This window comes from Mobula birostris, chromosome 9 (assembly GCF_030028105.1).
Source record: "Mobula birostris isolate sMobBir1 chromosome 9, sMobBir1.hap1, whole genome shotgun sequence".
Classification (NCBI taxonomy): Eukaryota; Metazoa; Chordata; class Chondrichthyes; order Myliobatiformes; family Myliobatidae; genus Mobula; species Mobula birostris.
Genome location: NC_092378.1, coordinates 126,186,971 through 126,208,216, shown reverse-complemented (window position 1 = coordinate 126,208,216; position 21,246 = coordinate 126,186,971). Strand labels below are relative to the sequence as shown.

General features: G+C 38.4%; 1 protein-coding gene across 1 annotated transcript in view; it reads right to left on the bottom strand.

Moving 5' to 3' along the window:
• Positions 1-402: 402 nt before the first annotated feature.
• The window catches only part of LOC140202448 (protein disulfide-isomerase-like), a 37,375-nt gene continuing 16,531 nt past the window's right edge, over positions 403-21,246 (bottom strand). Inside the window, exons 3-12 of the mRNA XM_072267314.1 lie at positions 20,009-20,215; positions 16,799-16,932; positions 11,505-11,642; positions 10,903-11,019; positions 10,380-10,505; positions 7,969-8,166; positions 3,478-3,598; positions 2,003-2,187; positions 1,842-1,913; positions 403-456 (exon numbers count right to left, since the gene is read on the bottom strand). Coding sequence (XP_072123415.1) covers positions 403-456; positions 1,842-1,913; positions 2,003-2,187; positions 3,478-3,598; positions 7,969-8,166; positions 10,380-10,505; positions 10,903-11,019; positions 11,505-11,642; positions 16,799-16,932; positions 20,009-20,215 — 1,352 coding nt within the window. The remainder of the gene's footprint in view (positions 457-1,841; positions 1,914-2,002; positions 2,188-3,477; positions 3,599-7,968; positions 8,167-10,379; positions 10,506-10,902; positions 11,020-11,504; positions 11,643-16,798; positions 16,933-20,008; positions 20,216-21,246) is intronic.

Genomic DNA, 21,246 nt, shown 5'->3' with positions numbered 1-21,246 from the left:
GATACTTGTTCAACTTGGCCATCCATAAACTCGAGGAAGGATTATTTTTGATTCTGATAGTGAAGTTGTTCATTGTACTTTTTCACTGTATTTGAGTCCAGCTTCTTCTCTAGATGTCTGTGTAGCAAAATGCGATGAGTAGCAACATAATGATTTCAAACAGTTCATTTTATATTTCTATCAAAAATCACAAAATATAATGATTCAACTTTTATTCCTGAACATTTATCTAATGCATGTTATTTTAGCATTTGCACAGGATACACTGATATAAAGACTGTACAGATAAACCTGCTTTAAATCATCCCATCATCTGATCACTATATCCTCATCAATTGTAGACAACTAGGAGAGACAGTTAAAGATAAACATTCAGTAAAGGCTTTTTGGTATTTTATATCATTAAAGTTCATCTTTTATTTCTTCATCTGTAGCATGTGAATTTTCACGAAGTTTCTGCAGGAACAATTGTAGAGATCAGAATGTTGAGCTGTACTTTCATTCTGTCAGATATTGTAACCAGGACTATTTACCTGAGACTTGAGAGATTCATTTGAGATATTGGTGGGGTCTCTGCTCGAAGTTAGCTGTGATGGTCTTGGTGCAGTCCGTGGACAAAGCTATCTGAAAACTCCCTCCTTCTCTACCCAGATTCCTCTCTATCTTTCCCTATCCATCCACTCGTATGCAAGTTGAGGAAGGGGGTACGGAAGCACTTCCCAACCAATTATATTGCCTTCCTGTACCTGTGTTGATGCCACCACCCGGGGTAGTCTGGCAAATGTGTTCTAGAGGGAGAACTGCCTTGTGGTAGCCTCCTCCTCCACCATGCAGTCACCAAATGCTTATCTGTTTGTAGCACTGATCTTCACCAAGATCCTTGCTGCAACATCTATGCCAGAAAATAATACATTACTGCAATTATTATCTAATCGATACGTGTCAATAAATTTTTTTAAAAACTGTTCCACGACACTTCTCAGAGCTTTAGGAAATCCGAAGTGTGTTGTGGCCAATGAAGTTCTTTTAAACTGTTGTCACTGTTTTTAGGAAATGAAGCAACAAATCAAGGTTCCACATGAAATAAATTTTGGACTCTTTGGTCAAGGGTTAGATATGGGGAAAACTTCATTGCCCTTCTAATGGCATCAGATCTCTTGAAAGCAAAGGAGGATATAAAGTTCAGATTCAAATTCATTTAACACATGTGAAATGCGTTGCATACATTAACAAACAACACAAATAAATAAATATGCTGCTGGCAGCCCGCAAGGGTCGGCACTGATTTCCAGCATGCCTATAATGTTCAGCAGAACATGGAACGCAACGACACAGAATATAACAAGCAACAAAACAACGGCAGCAACACAAGCCCCTTTACTTCCTCCCGCCACCCACACACACAGACAGTCCTCCAACTCCAGGACGGGCTGCCATTCTATATTCATTGAGATACAGTGCAGAATAGGCCCTTCTGTCCCTTTGAGCTACACTGCTCAGCAAACCCCAATCCAACCCTAGCCCAATCACTGGACAATCTACAATGACCAATTAACTAGTCAGTCTTTGGACTATGGGAGAAAACCAAAACACCTGGAGGAAACCCCTGTGATCACAGGGAGAACGTGCAAAGACTGGATATACTCAAGCTTCAGGGGCTCAACTTGAGCACTCTATTTTCTGAACTAAAGCAGGTAAACATTTTATTATGAAAATTTGTTAAAATATGTGGGTGTACATATTAAAAAGCAGATTTGTCTCCTAAGATATTGCTAGAAATTCCAGTCTTTAGCATTGTTCTGAAATCAAGTTGTCTGAACTTGTCATGACTGAACTCTTACCTTTAATTCTTCCTGTTTGTCCAGAAACTGAGATAAGGCTTCCAGAGTATGAGCTCCAGTGTAGTGTACAATCTTTATGAAAATAGGAGGGAAATATCAGCATCAAAAAGCAGATAAAGCAAATATTTGGAAAAGAGACAAAGGATTCTGAAGGTACAAACCTTTTTCTCTGATTCAGCAGGAAAATACTTCACGCTCGGAAACTTCTCAACTATGACAGCAAAATTAACATAATTTGCTGTAATGTCTATCTTAGCAATAATAATATTCTCAGAATTGTTGTACTTCTTCCCCAGCTGTTCCCATATAGAATTAATGTCCTTGCATCTCTGAGACCACGGAGCACCTTAAAGGTTGAGAAAGGAATAAGTCATTATTTAACAATATATCAGATATTGCAAGAGAAATGTTTTAGTAATGTGTATAGTTATCACTAGATGCACCTCAGCCTGGTATGGAAACACCAATGCACAAGAATGGAAGAGCCTACAAAAGGTGATGGATGCAGCCCAGCCCATCACAGGAAAACCCTCCCCACCACTGTGCACATCTACATGCAGGAAAGCAGCATCCATCATCTGGGAATCCCACCAGCTAGGTCATGCTCTCTTCTCACTGCTGCCATCAGGAAGGTAGTACAGGAGCCTCTGGGCTCACACCACCAGGTTCGAGAACAGTTATTACCTATCAACCATCAGGGTCCTGAACCACTCACCTCTATACTGAACTCAACCTATGGGCTCGCTGTCAATGACTCTACAACTCATGTTCTCAATATTATTTATTTACATTATTATTATTGTATTTTGTACAGTTTGTCATATTTTGCAATGTGATTGCTGACAATCTTTGTGTGTAGTTTTTCATTGATCCTTGTATTTTGTTCTACTGTGAATGCCTAAAGAAAATGAATCTTGGGTAGTATATAGTGACAGAAACGTACTTTGATAACAAATTTACTTTGAGCTTTATTAACTTTTTCTTCTGCCACTGAAGGGGCTGTTTCTCAACATTGTATGAGTTGGTTACCATAGTGCATTGGTCTCTTCCAGTGGATCAGCTGGTAGAACTCGTGCAGGATTACTCTGCACCTTATGGCCATATGCTGTGGCCTATTTCCTCAATCAGGCTAATGACTGAGACATTGTTATTAATGCTGCAAATAGAAGCGAAAAAAGATCTATTGTGACATCTGTATCTATCCAGCCACTGGAAATGAGCACTATGGGTAGTGGCGAACACAACATGTTGTTCCATCCCCTTAAGGCAAGTAATTGGATGCTCCTCATGCATATGTTGGTTGTTTAAGATTCAGAGGAGTAACTGATGCCCGATATAGTCATAACCATCAGAAGAGAAGAGGAAGAAATGGCGAAAGTAAATGAATGTTGAGTTGTTTTCAACATTAAGGACTCAGAATAAATTACAGCAGAATAATATTGGACTCCAGGGGACTAAAATTTAACTGCAGTGTGGATACAAAATGTGGACATTGCCAATCTGATTGTTACAAACTCCTACAGATTACCTTTCCATTGAACATATCATGTGTTATATGGTTATCTAAAACTTTCGTGAAGTTTATTTATATTTATATTCTGCAAAGATAATCTGTGAACATCTAAAATATACTTACAAAAGAGCACAAAGACATCCTTTGTCTCATTAAACACAACTTCTTCAAAATTTTTTCCCACTAAAACTTTAACAGGATTCTTATTCCAATCTTCTGGAATTTCTTCGCTGGACTCTTCAGGCTATTGTATAAAGAGCACATATTATTATCATCAGCTAAAACTCAATTTGAAAAGTTAATAAGATACCTCCATCATACTTGTCCTTATTTAACAATCACCTGAAGCCCTTGGAAAGGTGCCAAACTCTTTTTTGCATTGATAATGAGCAGGAGGAAAAATAATTAAGGCTCACAATCACTACCACCCAATCTCCAGGGCAAACATTTGAGACTGAAGTCTCGTACTTTGCTGTTGCCCTCCCTCAAAAACCTGCCAATAAAGTCCTTTTGAACAATGGATTCAAAATCACAAAAAGAAGGTATGCTGTATACTGTTTTTGGATGCCAAATATAATTTTTTTTGACAAGATAGACAGATTTACAAGTAACTTTTGAAACCTGGTCCTGAAATAATACATTTCCACATAAAAAACTGCAACAACGGTTGTTTGTTTCTTGAAAATGAACACCTAAGGTTTATCCAATCATCTCCTACCAGCTATGACTGATCAATTTTCTATAACTTCTCCTTAACCTCCCCCTACTGTACAACAGCTTGTTGTCACTGCTCCTTCATAAACTGGTCAATGCCTCCTTCCATTCTACATTATATGGTAGAAATCATAACAAGCAATTTAGGGAACTGTCCATTTCTGAATTAGCAGCTGAATTATGGTTCTACAGGAGAATGTTAAAAATATCATGGACCACACACACATCAAATGAAGAAGTTCTCAGAAGAGCCCAAGCAGTTCGATCATTCATACCAAAAATAAGAGAAAGACAACTCAGGTTCCTAGGACACATCATGCGGAAAGATGAACTAGAAAAACTCATACTCTCTGGAAAGATTGAGGGGAGTAAACCTAGAGGAAGACCTCAGTTTATGTACGTCAAAAGCATAGCCAGGTGGCTACACATTGAGGAAATGGAAGTCATCCAAAAAACGAAGGAGAGATCTATATGGAAAACCATGGTCACCAAAGTCCGCATCGGATATGGTACCTAGACTGACAGTCCATTTCTATTGTCACACACCTCTAACAGAAATCAATATTAGAATCAATGTTGTAGTACAGTGATACTCTGTAATTGGAGGTGTATGCAGCCTTTCCTTTTGATTAATTCCTGTTTTGGGGATCAGAGTGTTGCTAGCATAGCTGACACTTATTAGCCATTCCTTTGTGTCCTTGAGGAAAAAGTAGAGAGCCACCAGGTTGAACCAGTGCAATTTTTCTGGTAAAGGTGCTCCCACAGTGTATCCATGAATGAGTTCCAGGATTTAGATCCAGAGACAAAGATAGAAGATTTAATGATTAGCTTTATTTGTCACATGTACATTGAAACATACAGCGAAATGCGTTATTTGCATCAACTACTAACACAGACCAAGATGTGCTGGAGTCAGCCTGCAAGTGTCACTCTACCTTTGGCACCAACATAGCATGCCCACAACTTACTTATCCTAACTTGTCCATCTTTGGAACATGGGAGGAAACTGGAGCACCTGGAGGAACCCCATGTGGTCATGGGGAGAACTTGCAAATTCCTTATAGCTAGCGGTGGGAATAGAACACCTAACATACTGCTGGCACAGGAAAGCGTTATGCTAACCATGCAGCCCCTTAATTAATTAAGGACCAACAATATATTTCGGAATGATTGTGATATGAGACTCTGAAAGGAACCTGCAGGCAGTGAAGTTCCAGTGCATCCTTGGTAGTACAGATCATGGGATTAGAAGGTACTAATGAAGTAGTCTAGGCAAGTAATTGCAGTGCATGTTGTAGATGATGATGTTGAGAATTAACATTTAGGACAATGGATAGGAAGCCAATCAAAGCAGATTTCCTGAGAGCTGCTGGATCTGCAATTCTTCAAGCAAGTAGAGCGTATTCCACCATACTTTGACTTTTGCCCTGTTGATGGTGGAAGGGCCTTGGACTGTTAGGATAAAAGTCACTCGTCACACAATACCCATCGTCTGGCATGTTTTGTAGAGATGGTATGACATGGCTTATCCACTTGAGTTTCTTGCCAGTGGTAATCTCCAGGATATGTGTTGAGGCCCACTGTTGGTCAGGGTTTACTATGGATATCATAGAACATAGAAATCTACAGCACATTTCAGGCTGTTTGGCCCACAATATTGTGCCGACCGTGTAACCTACTCGAGAAACTGCCTAGAAATACCCTACAGCAGAGCTTTCTATTTTTCTAAGCTCGATGTACCTATTGAAGAGTCTCTAAAAAGACCCCACTTTATCTGAATCCACCACCATTGCCAGCAGTGCATTCCACGCATCCACCACTCTCTATGTAAAAAAAAACTTACCCCTGACTTCCAAGCACCTTAAAACTATGCCCTTTTGTGTTAGCCATCTCAGCCCTGGGGAAAAAGCCTCTGGCTATCCACACAATCAATGTCTCTCATCATCTATCAGGTCACCTCTCATCCTCCATCACTTCAAGGAGAAAAAAACAACTTCACTCAACCTATTCTGAAAAGGCACACTCTCCAATCCAGGTAACACCTTTGTAAATCTCCTCTGCACGCTTGCTATGGTAGTCACATACTCCATGTAGTGAAATGACCAGAATTGAACACAGTACTCCAAGTGGGGTCTGACCTATCACATCCTAACTGTTTACCTGATACACAAGCCAGGGCAGTACGATATGGAGAGCAAGCTGTTGCCCATGTAGCAGGCCCTCCTTCTCCATGTAGCTGATGAATCCAAAGGAACAGCAGAGACTTATACAGTTCAGCATCAGTGCCGTTGCAGGAGGTGCCAGCCAGTGTTGAACTCAGTGTAGGACTGCCTTAGGGACTCCAGCCTGGTTTTTTTTCCCTGTGAGTGGGTATAGCTACAAGGTAGTGGAGATCTGAGATCAGGGTGTTCCTTCTCCTAGGTGAGCCCCCATCTGTGGCTGGTGAGCCCCCGGCTGTTGCTGAGGAGCCCCATCTGCACTACGTGACTGGTTTTAAGGCTCCAGTAACCCACCTTTGGCAGTAGAAATGGTTCCTCTGGGCTTAGTAGCTAAGCCATACATGAAGGCCAGTAGTTGGACTGCGTTGTCAGAGATTTTCTGAGATGTACTCCACTGGGAGCATTTGATAGGTCGTGGGAACTACCGACCCCAGCTATAACAACCTTAATGAACCAATAGGATATTTATGGCGGGGACTTCCGCAGTGGTAATTGAATTTCAGGGGTAAGTTGTCAGACTTGGTTTTGGTCTTTAACTGGCATTTTCATTGTGCAGAAGTTCCCTGCCACATACGAGCCGTGCTATATGTTGTCTCTGTCTTGCTGCTCTATTTGCTGAGCAGCTGTAAATGGAATTGAATCATCAGCAAACATCCTTTTATCTGACTTTATAATGGAAGGTCAAATGAATAAATAAAATTATGATAACTGGACCCTGGTCGTTCCTGCAGCACTTTTCCTGGGGCATATCTTAGCTAACCTCTCCAGGAAACGTCAATTGATTGATCATGATCTGGGAGGTAGTGGATAACCTGTGATTTACTGGGTTATAACCAACACTGGCATCACAGAAAATGTATATTTTTATGATTGTGGGTTCAGGTTACTTGGATATTTGATATAATTTAGCTGCTGTTCATTTGTCCTTTTGGAAGTTGCAAGGATGACGAATTGATCACTCAGATGTCAAAGCTGCAGTTTCCTCTTTCAGAAAAACTGTGAGGACCTGCTCTGAATCATCCCAAAGGTGATTTCACAAGCAGGTCAACATTACAGCTTTGTGATATTAATAATGCAGTTATGAATTGTAGACTGACAGATCCTTGCAAAGTCTCCAGTAGTTGCCAGAAAGAAACTTGTTCAGTGTTGTTGGCAGCCAAGAAAATTAATTAACATCAGATATGACTGTGGACTTTAACTTGACTTTACCCAGATTATTTGCTAAAGGAGCTTGAAGATAATGAGAAAAAGCATCCACAAAGGGCAGTGATGTTTCATAATGCTAACACAAAAAAAATGACGTTCTGTCTCTCTCTCTCGCTCTCTCCCTTTATTACTCTTTCAGATACACACATGCAGCATTTACACGTACAAACCATATTAAACAATTGCACAGTCAAATACACATGCACACACACATACATAAATACAGAACGTTCATGTTAGATCTTACATTATCAAAATTATACTTATTAAAGATATTAAATGCTTTTAATACGGTAATACTAACACAAACATAATGACATTCTCTGTCTCTGTCTCTCTCTCTCTCTCTTAGATACATACATATTTAAATGTTTACATTTGAAAGTCTAGGGGATGCAAGGAGAAGCACCATCTTTGCTTCTGATAATGACCACTTTACATGTTGTGTGGTTATTTTCTATTGACGTTACATTACCTTTTCTTTCCCATCAACGTATGCTTGGCAGAATTTTTCCACTTCTTCAGTTGTAACCTTGTCAGCTTGCATTCTGTATCTCACTGTCTCTGTTATATTAATCATTCGAACAGCAGGTATGTCCAAGTCTCGAATCTGGAAAAATTCTCTGATGCGGCCATTTCTATTTTCATCAGTGTCAACCAAAATAAAGATTATCTGAAGAGTTCAAAAATTAGTGTTGTTGGAATCAAAATATCTGTAAAAGCAGTAGACTATTTAAAGAGCAGAAAAATAGAATTTTCATTTGAAATATATATTTTTGTTAATTATTAATAAAAGAGATTGGTATACAAGCCAGATATGGCTCTGCTGATACCACTGTTTTCCCCATGTCTGAAAATTGTGGGCTCAAGTCTGAGCAGAAGTATCTAACATAGCTGTATAGAGCTAATGTTGCAATGCATAGAAGCCATCATTCAAATGAGGCAATAAACTGACACATATCTGCCCTCTCAGAACAGATCTTCTTCCAAGGGTAGGAGAATGCTACCTGGCATCTAGGTCAATGCTTATCCCTCAGTCAATGTCATTACAATGATCTAAATACTATCATGGTATTGCTATTGGTAACTGTAAGTAATTCACCTTTCATGTTTCCTAAATTAAATACAGATGAAGTATCATCAGGATTTTAATGTCTGTGTTGGTCCTTATGTTGGAATAATATGGAAGATATCTTACAATGTAAATCTTACTTCCAATTACCAATTATTAAATGGATCAAAAATAGCTTACTTGTGCTTATATTCTGATAACCCAGTTGAGTTCCTATGTGAGTAAATTAATTGGATGAACACACACACCAGAATCAGTTAAAACTTCTTAGCGTAATTGAAATTTGTTGAGTTTTTCTACAATCTGCACGAGATAAATACGGTAATTATTTTAGTCCTCATCAAATATTAGCAATTAGAAATTCCGATGGGACATTATATACTAAAGCCTGTTTTTCCTTACTATTTATGCAAGTATATATTAGTTTAAAGTATGTTGGCTTGATAATCACCTTCTCCATGATTTCAATTCAATTGAGCAAGAATCAGTGAGGCTTGGAATCAATGGATTAGCAAAACTGAGAACTTCAAAAGAACCAGTATAAAGATTCCATGGAGTGTTGCATTTTCCCTACCAGGAGAGAAAGCCAGCATTTCAAGATCATGTGGTAATGCATGTTCAACTTCAAGATCGCTAAAGATACAGAGTACAGTTGGTGCTCTGATCTGGTAACATAGGCAAGCAACGTAAAGCATATGAATTGGGCAAAGGAGGAGATCACTCAGACCTTCAAGCTTGATCCATTATTTAATGGAATCATGGCTGACTTCATTGTTACTTCATTTCTATCCCCATAGACCCAAGGTCCATCTCATTACAGATCAGAAGTCTGTTGACTTGCCACCATAATGTGAAGGGTTAACACTGACCTCTTCTCTCACCTAGAACATCAGGATATTTTTCATGTGTCAAACTTCGAATGCCCTACAAATGATCAAACCAGCTCTAAATTTTACCACAACACAATTCTAGCAGACGCATTATTGTTTGATCAGCACAAATCTAATCATTTTATGACAAGCATTTGGTTAAACTAAACAGTTTCCATTATGTGTCTGGCAATGGTTAGTGATTAAAAAATGCATAACTTGATAATAGATTGTGTCGTGCTGATTATTCAGAAAAAGTGTTTTAACTATAATATCATTAAGCATTTTTGATTGAAATTCTGGGCATAATCTCATCATGTTGACTATAAACAACTTTAAGAGAAATTGGGTGAATAAGAAATGGGTCTTGATAGCCATCGCATTATAAGATCAGAATCAGATGAATGATAAATGATCTGCATTAAATAAATGTGGATTAAATTACAAATGTCAAAAACGTGTATGGCAGTGAGAGAGGGAAACCAGACTGACATTACAGCATAATTATCAAGGCCTCTTGCTCAAAATAGTAAAGATGTTATAATGCTTGAGTCAGTGAAAAGGATAAAATACATTTTAAAGTCTATGTTGATTTAATTTCTGGGCTGCACTACAACCTCAGTGTTAGTTGACTGATTGACACTGAGTGCTATTTTTTAAGCCGTGGTCCATATTTGATTTGAGAATGATTGGAAGAGTAAAAGTATAATAATTATTACAATATCAAGAGTTTTATGACTGTTAGAAAGCTGTGTATTACTGTAGGTGTAAAAGGCAGATTAAATTAAAATATTGGAATCTGAAAGAAAAAAGATGCAAGTAAAACCAAATGTCATGAAATGCATGTTTAAGTAAAAAATGATTAATTAGTTATTTGTACTTTTCACTCTAAGTTTGCAGTATGGATTAATTAATTTATTTAAAACAAACAGTAGCACAACAAACCTGGCCCTTGAAGTGAACAGCTGCATCTTTAAAGCCTTTGTGAATCTCATTAAAGTCCTTTGAGGTCTTGTCTGCAAAGAGCAAAAGGTGACTGTCGACGTCAACATCAAAGGTTTTCATAGAATTCTGAAAAATATATTTTAGATATTGAAAAAAGGCTTAATCTCTCAAAATGGAGCATTTTGAATATATTGAAAACAAAAAATGGCTTTTAGGTACTACTTTGGAGAAAAAATCTAAAATTTTTATGTTAGGAATACGACTTCAAACTTACATATGGACACAGAAGATCTTGGTTACCATGGTTTTATTGTCAGAAATGTAACATAATATAAATATGTTTAATAATTCATATCATTTCATTAATTTCTATGTGGTAATATGGAATAAGAGAATACACCATTTGAATTGAGTGAAATTATGAGGTTCCCAAATAAACAATTAAATTCCCTTCTGAATATATCAATATACAGTATGAAAAGTTTAAAATTGTTAATTATATTTAATTAAGTTACAAATGTACCTGTTGATTATATTCTGTGACTAACTGCAGCTCATTGACTTTGATGAATTTATTAAGAACATTTTTCTCCAATCTATTTTCATCAGTGATTTCATAATCAATACGCCTTTCTTCAAACTACAACCAAAAAGAAAAGCAGAGTGTTTAGAAATGATCATCGACTCTTTAACAGCATATATTACAATAATAGCTTGCCTGACTTTTCACATATTTCACAAACAACAATATGGAAGTATGCGTTTCTATCTCATTCTGTTAACAGAAATTTGTTATATTTCTCCTTAAAAAACTGTTCACATTTTCATCCATTTTCTGCTGTTGGTTACACTTCAGATTGACATGATCAAGTAATCCTATAATTGCCTATAATCCTATAACGTTAAGCAATCAAAAGATACTTGTTACTGACGCAGTTGGTTACGTTCCAGAGGCAACAAATCTGCTGATGCAAAGGACATCAACAGCACCTTTTAGCAGTTAGCAGTGTTTAAATCAAAACCTTATGGTCTCCTTAATTTTATATAACCACTTAAACTTTGAAATCAAAAAACCTACATTAATTTCAAACATTACAGACATAACTATTGATATCAGAGTCATACCTTTCTGAACAGAATGACGGTATCCCTGGTGATGGCATACTTAACAAAATGTTTTGCACTGTTTGTGATACCAAATGGGAGATGAGGAATATCTTGTGCAGTCTCATAAAAAGTTTGAGTGTCATTACCTTTTAGATCCTGCATTGAAATAAATATTTTTATTTAATAACTTACTATTATAACACAACAGAAAATTTATTGTAAATGTGGAAAACTTCTCTTCATAACATCTTCAAAATGGCAAATTTAAACTTCTGGCACCAAAAGTTGTTATCAGTGATTTATATACATATAAATTATCTGTACCTTGCATGAGAAACTTCAGGATTTTAACTATTTAATGTATGAAGGTGTCTATCTTGATTTTTGTCCTAGATGTTTGAGTTTGAATTTTTTGATATTTTCTATTCTCCAATCCTCTGGAACCTCTCCCATCCCCATTGATGATGCAAGGATCATTGCCAGAGGATCAGCGATCTCCTCCCTTGCCTCCCACAGTAGCCTGGAGTACATCTCGTCCAGTCCCGGTGACTTATCCAACTTGATGCTTTCCAAAAGCTCCAGTACATCCTCTTTCCTAATGTCTATATCCTCATGCTTTCTAATCCATTAAGTCATCCCTACAATCGCCAAGGTCCTTTTCCGTAGTGAACACTGAAGCAAAATATTCTTTAAGTGCATCCACTACCTCCTCCGGTTCCATGCACTCTTTTCCACTGTCACACTTGATTTGTCCTATTTTCTCATGTCTTATCCTCTTGCCCTTCACATACTTGTAGAATGCCTTGGGGTTTTCCTTAATCCTGCTCACCAAGGCCTTCCCATGGCTCCTTCTGGCTCTCCTAATTTCATTCTTAAGCTCCTTCCTACTAGCCTTATAATTTTCTGGATCTCTATCATTACCTACTTTTTTGAACCTTTCTTAAGCTTCTCTTTTCTTCTTGACTAGATTTTCTACAGCCTTTGTACACCATGGTTCCTGTACCCTACCATCCTTTCCCTGTCTCATTGGAATGTACCTATGCAGAACGCCAAGCAAATATTCCCTGAGCATTTGCCACATTTCTGCCGTACATTTCCCTGAGAACATCTGCTCCCAGTTTATGCTTCCAGGTTCCTGCCTGATAGCTTCATATTTCCCCTAACGCCAATTAAGTGCTTTCCTATCTCGTCTGTTCCTATCCCTCTCCAATGTTATGGTAAAGGAAATAGAATTGTGATCACTATCTCCAAAATGCTCTCCCACTGAGAAACCTGACACCTGACTAGGTTCATTTCCCAATACCAGATCAAGTACAGCCTTTCCTCTTGTAAGCTTATCTACATATTGTGTCTTGAAACCTTCCTCAACACCCTTATAAACTCCAGCCCATCTAAACCCCTTGCTCTAGGGAGATGCCAATCAATGTTGGGGAAATTAAAATCTCCCATCACGACAACCCTGTTATCCTTTGTTTTGTTTTAGTTTTCACATTCATTGCCTTCTAGGGTTCAGAATTTATTGTTAGTTTTCACTGCTTCAATATTTGCCTTCAGCTCCTCCTGTTTCCACAACCTCTTGTCTCTTTCCATATTCAGTATACCAATTCACAACAGCCTATATAAATTTGAATAATAAGTTCAAAGTATATTTATTATAAAAGTACATATATGTCACAATATACAACCCTGAGATTAATGTGCTTGCAGGCAATCACATTAAGTACAAGACACATAACAGAATTAATGAAAGGCCACACACAACAGCACAGACTACAACCAATGTGCAAAAAAAAAAGGAGTCTTTGAAAGTGAGTCCATGGATTGTGGGAACAGTTCAGTGATGGGCGAGTATAGTTATGCCCTCTGTTTCAAGAGCCTGATGGTTGGCTGGTAATAACTGTTTCTGAACCCGGTGATGCAGGTCCTAGCTCCAAAAGTCCTTCAGCAGCTGTTACATGTTAAAATCTATCTGTGATTTCAGGAGAGCCTGATGCAGAGTTGCAGTAAAATCGATGTGTCCTGTGAGGAAACTAACCTGAAAGCTCACAAAATTATTATTAGTTACAGCATGAATGTGAAGGTTGACAGAGACCATGAATCAGGATATTGAAATGATTCATGGGGCATGTATTGTTTCTTGAACAGAAGGAAGATATAAAGTTGCTGCAGGCCCTCTTAGCGGCAAGTAACAAATCAATCACTAGAAAATGGCTAAATCCAATACCACCTACATTAGAAGATTGGTACGAAATTATCTTGGAAATATTTAAAATGGAAAAGTTGACTTACTCCCTGAGAACTCAAAAAGAAAAATTTTATCAAATCTGGAATAAATGGATTGAATATATAACCCCAATGCGAGCAGACTTTAGATGACTCTCCTAATGAGTTATACTGCTCTTCTCATCAACACAGTAATATTGCTAACGTAAGCACCCCTAGTCTAAATGTTTGTTTTTTTTTTTGTTTTCTTTTGGAAAATAGAGAATTAACACAAGTAAAGGGAAAGATTTGGGAAAGGGATAAAAAAATGAAAAAATTAAGTAAATAAGTACATAGGGATTGGATAATCATGTCTGCGGGCAGGAGCAAGCATGAACAAATTAGGATATAAACACCTACAATGGTTGATACATAGGCTTATATACAACATTTTGGACCAGTGGAAATGGTCCAGAAGGGTTATATGGAAACTATTATTACCATTTTTCTTAACAACTAATTCCATTACTTAGCCTAATAGGTTAGATTTACCACAGTACATAATTATCTATTTAAATGTTTATTTTCCTTTTATATCATCTCAATGTGTACTTAAGAATGTATAAATAATTGTAGTTTTATACATATAAAAAATGGAAAAGGTTATATGTGTGAAAAAAGTACATGATATTTGTGAATTCCTTATCCAAATAAAAATAAAATTAAAAAAAAAGAAAATGGAGAAAGATGGAAAATTGTGAAAATAGAAGGCATGAAAACATTAGGTCTGCTTTTTCATCACTTTTCCATCACTTTTCCATGCTAACTTGCTAGGGTATTTTGAGATTTTTAAAAAAAGATGCAGTGTTGGGTCTCTCAGGGGCTGTTATACATATCCCTGTTTATTGAGGGAGGCAAGAGATGAGATTGCTTGACCAATATTTTCATGTTCTCACAAGTCACAGATATGGTTCCAGAGGACTGGTGAATAGCTAATGTTCAATTATTCAAGAAGGGAATTAGGGAATATCCTGGAGATGATATACCAGTAAGTCTCATGTCAGTGGTGAAGAAGTTACTGGAAAGTATTCATACTGGTAGGAGTTATGAGCATTTGGAAAGTCTTGACCTGATTAGAGACTGTCAGTATGGCTTTGAGTCAGACAAGTTGTATCTTGCTAACTTGAATGAGTTTTTTGAAGAAGTGACAGAAGTGATTGATGAGGGTAGAGCTTTGGATGTTGTACATGGATCTTAGTAAGGTGCTTAACAAGATCCTTCACAGAATGCCCACCCGGAAGATTAAGAAAAATGGGATCCATAGTTAATTGGCCATTTGGATTCAGAATTTACTTGCCCATAAAAGATGTAGGGTAGTGGTCAATGGGACTTACACTGCATAGAAGTCTATGACTGAAATATTCCACAGGGATCTGTACTGGGACCACTGCTGTCTGTAATATATATGCAAGCAATGTGGATGAAAGCATAGAGGAACGGGTTAGTGAGTTTGCAGATGATAAGAAGATTGCTGATATTGTGCATGGCATAGAAGAGTGCCAAAGGACACAGCAGGATATAGATCAGTTGCAGGTATGGGCAGAGAAATGACATATTGAGATGAACTGGGCCAAATTGTTACGCTTTGTGAGGACAAATGTAAACACACAGTATACTGTTAATGAAAAGTCCCTTAACAGTGCTGATGTGCAGAGGGAGATTGAGGTCCAAGTCTACAGCTCCATGAAAATGGCTACATGTGTTGATAGGGTGGTAAAGAGGGCATATGGCAAGCTTGCATTTGTTAGTTTAGGAACTGAGTTCAAGATTCAGGAAATTTGTTGCAGCTTTATAAAATTTTAGGTTAGACTATATCCTGAGTACTGCATTCATTTCTGGTTTCCTCATTATTGGAAAGATGTTGAGGATTTAGAGAGGGTGCAGTTAGTTAGTTAGTTAGTTATTTGTTTATTTACTTGTTTGTTTGTTTGGGTACAACATGAAATAGGCCCTTACAGCCCTTCAAGCCACGCTGCCCAGCAATCCCCTGATTTAATCCTAGCCTAATCACAGGACCAATGAATCTACCACCCTGTACATCTTCAGACTGTGGAAGGAAACTGGAGTACCCAAACAAACCCAGGGGGAAGACGTACAAACTCCTTACAAACTCAGCAGCAATTGAGCCCGAGCCACCAATACTGTAAGGGGTTGTACTAGCCACTCGTCTACCTTGCCACCAGGAAGCTGCTTGGATTAGAGGGCTCCTGCTGTAAGGAGAGGTTAGACAAACTTTGGTTGTCTTCTCTGGAGCGGCTGAGACTGAGGGAGATCTGATAGAGGTTTATAAAATTATGAGAGGCATTGATAGGCAGCCGGTATCATTTCCCTGGGTTGAACGATCTATTGCCAGGAGGCATGCATTTAATGTAAAGTTTAAAGGAGGTGTGCAGGTCAAGTCTTTTACATATAGAGTGGTGGATACTCGGAAGATCTGCCTGGGGTAGTGGTGAATGTAAATACAATAAGTACATTCAAAAGGATCTTAGATAGGCATATGCAGGAAATGGAAAGGTACGGATTAGAGCAGACTGTTACAGTATTTGATCACTAATGTAATTGGCTCAGCACAACTTTGTGTTGTTCTATTCTATGTAATCAGACTTTAATTATAAGTTTAAATAATTGTGTTACAATGATGCTTTCAAAGGCATTGGGCTTTGGATAAAGAATCGCCTGGGGGATGGGGTCAGATGGTGGTGGTGGGAATCTAAATATGTGACCCCTGTGTAACCTATAGCCTCCAGTTCATCTTTGTATGTAGTTGTCTGTAGCTGTTAGGTTGATTAATCCTTTAGTATCTGACAAACGTTTCTGCAAAAAGCTTAGTGGAGACGTAGAAAAGGGAATGGATCTCTTCAACTCTCACTGGGAAATGTGGTGTAACATGGTGCAAGATTCAGGATACAAACCATCCCTCTGATAGTTCAAATCTCTTTAAGGACAATTTGATGATTCCATGCAGGGAAAATGATCAGGCATTAGCACAAAGCACAACAATGTCTACATGCCCAAAAGCCATTAATTTTAAAACTGGATAGAATAATTACCTTAAAGAAACCGACTACCACCACATCCTCAGAGTTAATAAAACCTTCAATTTGAGACATACTGGTCAGTCGTACGGCACTATCACCAATCCTTCTCTTTAACCAGGTGATAATGGAAACACCTGTTCTTACTCCTGAAAGAAAGGATTTAGACTATGTAGCATTTAATTTTTATGAAAAATCTAATTTCTGCATTTACTTACTGAAATTCATGGCTTGCTAACTCAAGAAAAGAGTATACATTTCTTTTCCTTTCTTATCAGGGGCTTATTTTTCATATTTTATCTCTACTGGGGCTTCTTCATGCCATTTAGAATGCCAATGTATTTGTGTACAATACTATAAGATAATGATATCAGCTGGAAACGGTAGCTAAAAATGTCATGTGACTTTTCCTGTGCAGTCCCATACCTTTATAAAAACAGTTCATTATCAAATTGATATTACATAACCTGCATTAAAAAGGTTAAATTGAATTTGCTGATCTTCCTAACTAATTTCAAATATATAAATTAAACCAAAATGATTGCTTCCAGAAATCCATATTATTAAAACCTGCTTTAAATATTGCTGTGAATAACGAACACAAATGTAAGCATTGTGTACCATTACAGAACCTTTCAATCTAATTGAAACATGTTTCAAAAATAAATAAAAATGCTGTCCTGACCTAACAGATCTTTTCTGAGTTCTTGTGCTGTGAAGTGCAAATTTACCGTCAACCACATGCACTAATTGCATAAAAACGCAAACATGAGAAAATCTGCAGATGCTGGAAATTCAAGCAACACACACAAAATGCTGGTGAACGCAGCAGACCAGGCAGCATCTCTAGGAAGGGGTACAGTTGACATCTCAGATTGAGACCCTTCATCAGGACTAACGGAAAAAAAGTTAGTAAAAGATTTGAAAGTGGGAGGGGGAGACCCAACATGATGAGAGAAGACAGGAGGGGGAGGGATGAAGCCAAGAGCTGGGAATTCGATTGGCAAAAGGGACACAAGGCTGGAGAAGGGGGAGGATAATGGGACGGAACGCCTTGGATGAAAGAAAGGGGGAGGGGAGCACCAGAGGAAGATGGAGAACAAGCAAGGAGTTATTGTGAGAGGGAAAGAATGAATGAATGAATGAATGAATGAATAAATAAATAAGGGATGGGGTAAGAAGGGGAGGAGGGGCATTAACGCAAGTTAGAGAAATCAATGTTCATGCCATCAGGTTGGAGGTTACGCAGACGGAATATAAGGTGTTGTTCCTCCAACCTGACTGTGGCTTTATCTCAATAGTAGAGGAGGCCATGGATTGACATATCAGAATGGGAATGGGATGTGGAATTAAAATGTGTGGCAACTGAGAGATCCTGCTTCTTTTGGTGGACAGAGCGTAGGTGTTCAGCGAAGCGGTCTCTCAATCTGCGTCGGGTCTCATCAATATATAAAAGGCCACATTGGGAGCACCGGGCGCAGTATATCACCCCAGCCGACTCATAGGTGAAGTGTCGCCTCACCTGGAAGGACTGTCTGGGGCCCTGAATGGTGGTGAGGGAAGAAGTGTAAGGGCAGGTGTAGTACTTGTTCCACTTACAAGGATAAGTGCCAGGAGGGAGATCGGTGGGAAGGGGTGGGGGATGACGAATGGATAAGGGAGTCGCGTAGGGAGCGATCCCTGCAGAAAGCAGAAAATGGGGGGTGGAGGGAAAGATGCGCTTGGTGGTGGGATCCCGTTGGAGGTGGTGGAAGTTACGGAGAATTAAATGTTGGACCCGGAGGCTGGTGGGGTGGTAGGTGAGGACAAGAGGAACCCTATCCCTAGTGGGGTGGCGGGAGGATGGGATGAGAGCAGATGTGCGTGAAATGGGAGAGATGCATTTGAGAGCAGAGTTGATAGTGGAGAAAGGGAAGCATAAATGCATAACTTGTGTTCTACCCAACTTCCAAAAATTCAGTTCTATTGACTTCAGTGGAGCCATGTTTCAAAAATAGGACAGTGGTATGGAAGAGAGAGAAAAATGTTCATCATTAAATGTACTTTATAGCGCAGAAGCAAACAGAGTTAGAACATTGAGTGAAACAGGTCCGCTATGCTAAAGGTGTTCCATAGAAGCTTTACCCCATTTCATTTTAGCTGATTCCTTCAATACATCTTTCTTTCCTGGCTCACATATATATTCAGCTGCAGCCTTAGATTGCTCAGTGCCATTCACCTCAACCACTGCACAAGGTGATGAATGCCACAGCCTTAAGTTTCTCCTGAATTCCATCTTACATTTATTACTAACTCCATTATATGCATGGCTCATGGTTTTGGGTTCCCCACTTAAATCTACATTTATTTGTTCCTTTGTACTTGCAGTATTTTTTCTGGACTGCGCAGTAGATCATTTAATTTCATTCCCCAAGATAACATATTCTCTTTCTTTTAGATGAAGTAATAAAATGTTAAAAAGCCGTTCTGGTGAGTGTACGCAGTATGATAACACCAGCTTGCGTGTTCAACTAACACTATCAAAAGTAATTTAAAATTTAATCAAACTTTTCTTTTACTGTTTGTAAGATTTTGCTGTCTGTAAATTGTTTAACACACTATCTACCTAATGAGAGAGAATACTTTAGAAAGGAAAATCTTCGAACATGATAAGATATTCAACTTACATCCATTCTAGACAGTTACATCACCTTCTAGTAAGGAGGTGCCATTGGATAGGATTGGAAAAACTCAACTAGCTCCATCAATGGCACCAGCCTGCCCATCATGGAGGATATTTTCAGAAGGTGATGCCTAAAAAGAGGCAGCATCCATCATCAAAGACCCTGCCACCCACGACATGCTCCCTTCACGTTGATGCCATCAAGGACGTACAGAAGCCTGAAAACACACACTCGACATTTTAGGAACAACTTCTTCCACAGATTTCTGAACGGTCCATGAACACAATCTCACTATTTTGCACTCTTTTTGAACTACTTTTTATATTTTATATCTTCCTTATTGTAACTTATAGTAATGTCTGTGCATTGTACTGCACTGCTGCTGCAACGCAGCAAATTGCATGACACTTGTCACTGATAACAAACCTGATTCTGATTCTTATACCCACGCTCAAGGAGTGACCAAGGTGTTTGTTAAGTGTTACAAGGCAAAGACAAACCAACAGAGGAGAGTGTACTGGGGAGTGTGGGAGGGATAAGTGCCGATAACAACAACAGTGACCTGTGCAGTTTAGCGGGTTCTTCCTGTCTCCTTTCACGAAAAATTTCAAGGTTGGGTAGTCTTGAATATTGAATTCTTCTATAAGATCCTTTTCTTCTGATGCATCGACCTTGCCAAGTTTAGCTTCAAAACGTTCATTCTTGAGCACTTTGGCAGCATTCTCATATTCAATCAGTAAAACGTGTGAAGCACCAGACAAAGGGGCATCTGTAACAAGTGAAAAAACAAACATAATGGCACCATCTGCTCTGCTGCAAAATCAAATATGCTGTTGTTATTCTCAAAGTTTATTATTCAATCAAATACACAAGAGCAGCCAGAGTAAGTTTTCCTGCATGAATTATTCCTTTTATTTAATTTTCATCTAGTTACACTAAAGATTTACTTAGAGACACTTTACAATTAGGTGATAAACTGATCTAGTCAATCAAAATGAAAGACAAATATGCTAAATACACACAAGTTGGGCAGTATCTGTGGAAAGAGAAATAGAGTTATTATTTCATACCCAAGACTGTTCATCAGAACTGGGAAAGAGAGCAAACAAGTTATTTTTCAGAACCAGGATACAGAGACATTTTCTATATAAGCAATGTCTGGTCTGTTCCAGTTTAGAATATCTGATTAATATAAGGTTGGTTTGATGTGTTTTCAGGGATGAAATGACCCTTATTTCCCTTGTAACTTTTGTCCAAAGATTCAGCAACAAGCTTTAAAAACTATATAGTCACAGGTTTAATCATCTAATTATTTTAAATGGTTAAGTTTATTAAGTTCCTTAAGTCCAGGGCCAGCACAGTAGCTTAGCAGTTAACATAACGTCTTACAGCGGCAGCAATTGGGGTTCAATTTCCACTGCTGTATGTTCTCCCTGTGACCGCATGGGTTTCATCGGGTGCTATGGATTCCTCCCACATTCCAAAGAACGTATGTGTTAGGGCTAGTAAGTTATGGGCATGCTATGTTGGCACTGGAAGCATGGCAACACTTGTGGGCTGCCCCCCAGCACATCCTCAGACTGCGCGAGTCATTGACGCAAATGACATCAATATATATGAAATCACCCAAAACGCAGTGGTTAAGTGTTCTAGCTCAGTCTTCAGATCGGATGTTTTAGTAATCATATGCTCTGGTTATTATCTTTGAGACTTTTATACATTCCAAAATTACTCCGATAGGTTTGTGGTAGTAAATGTGACCTCACTATTTGACAAAGAAAGAAAGAAAAACACAGTAAA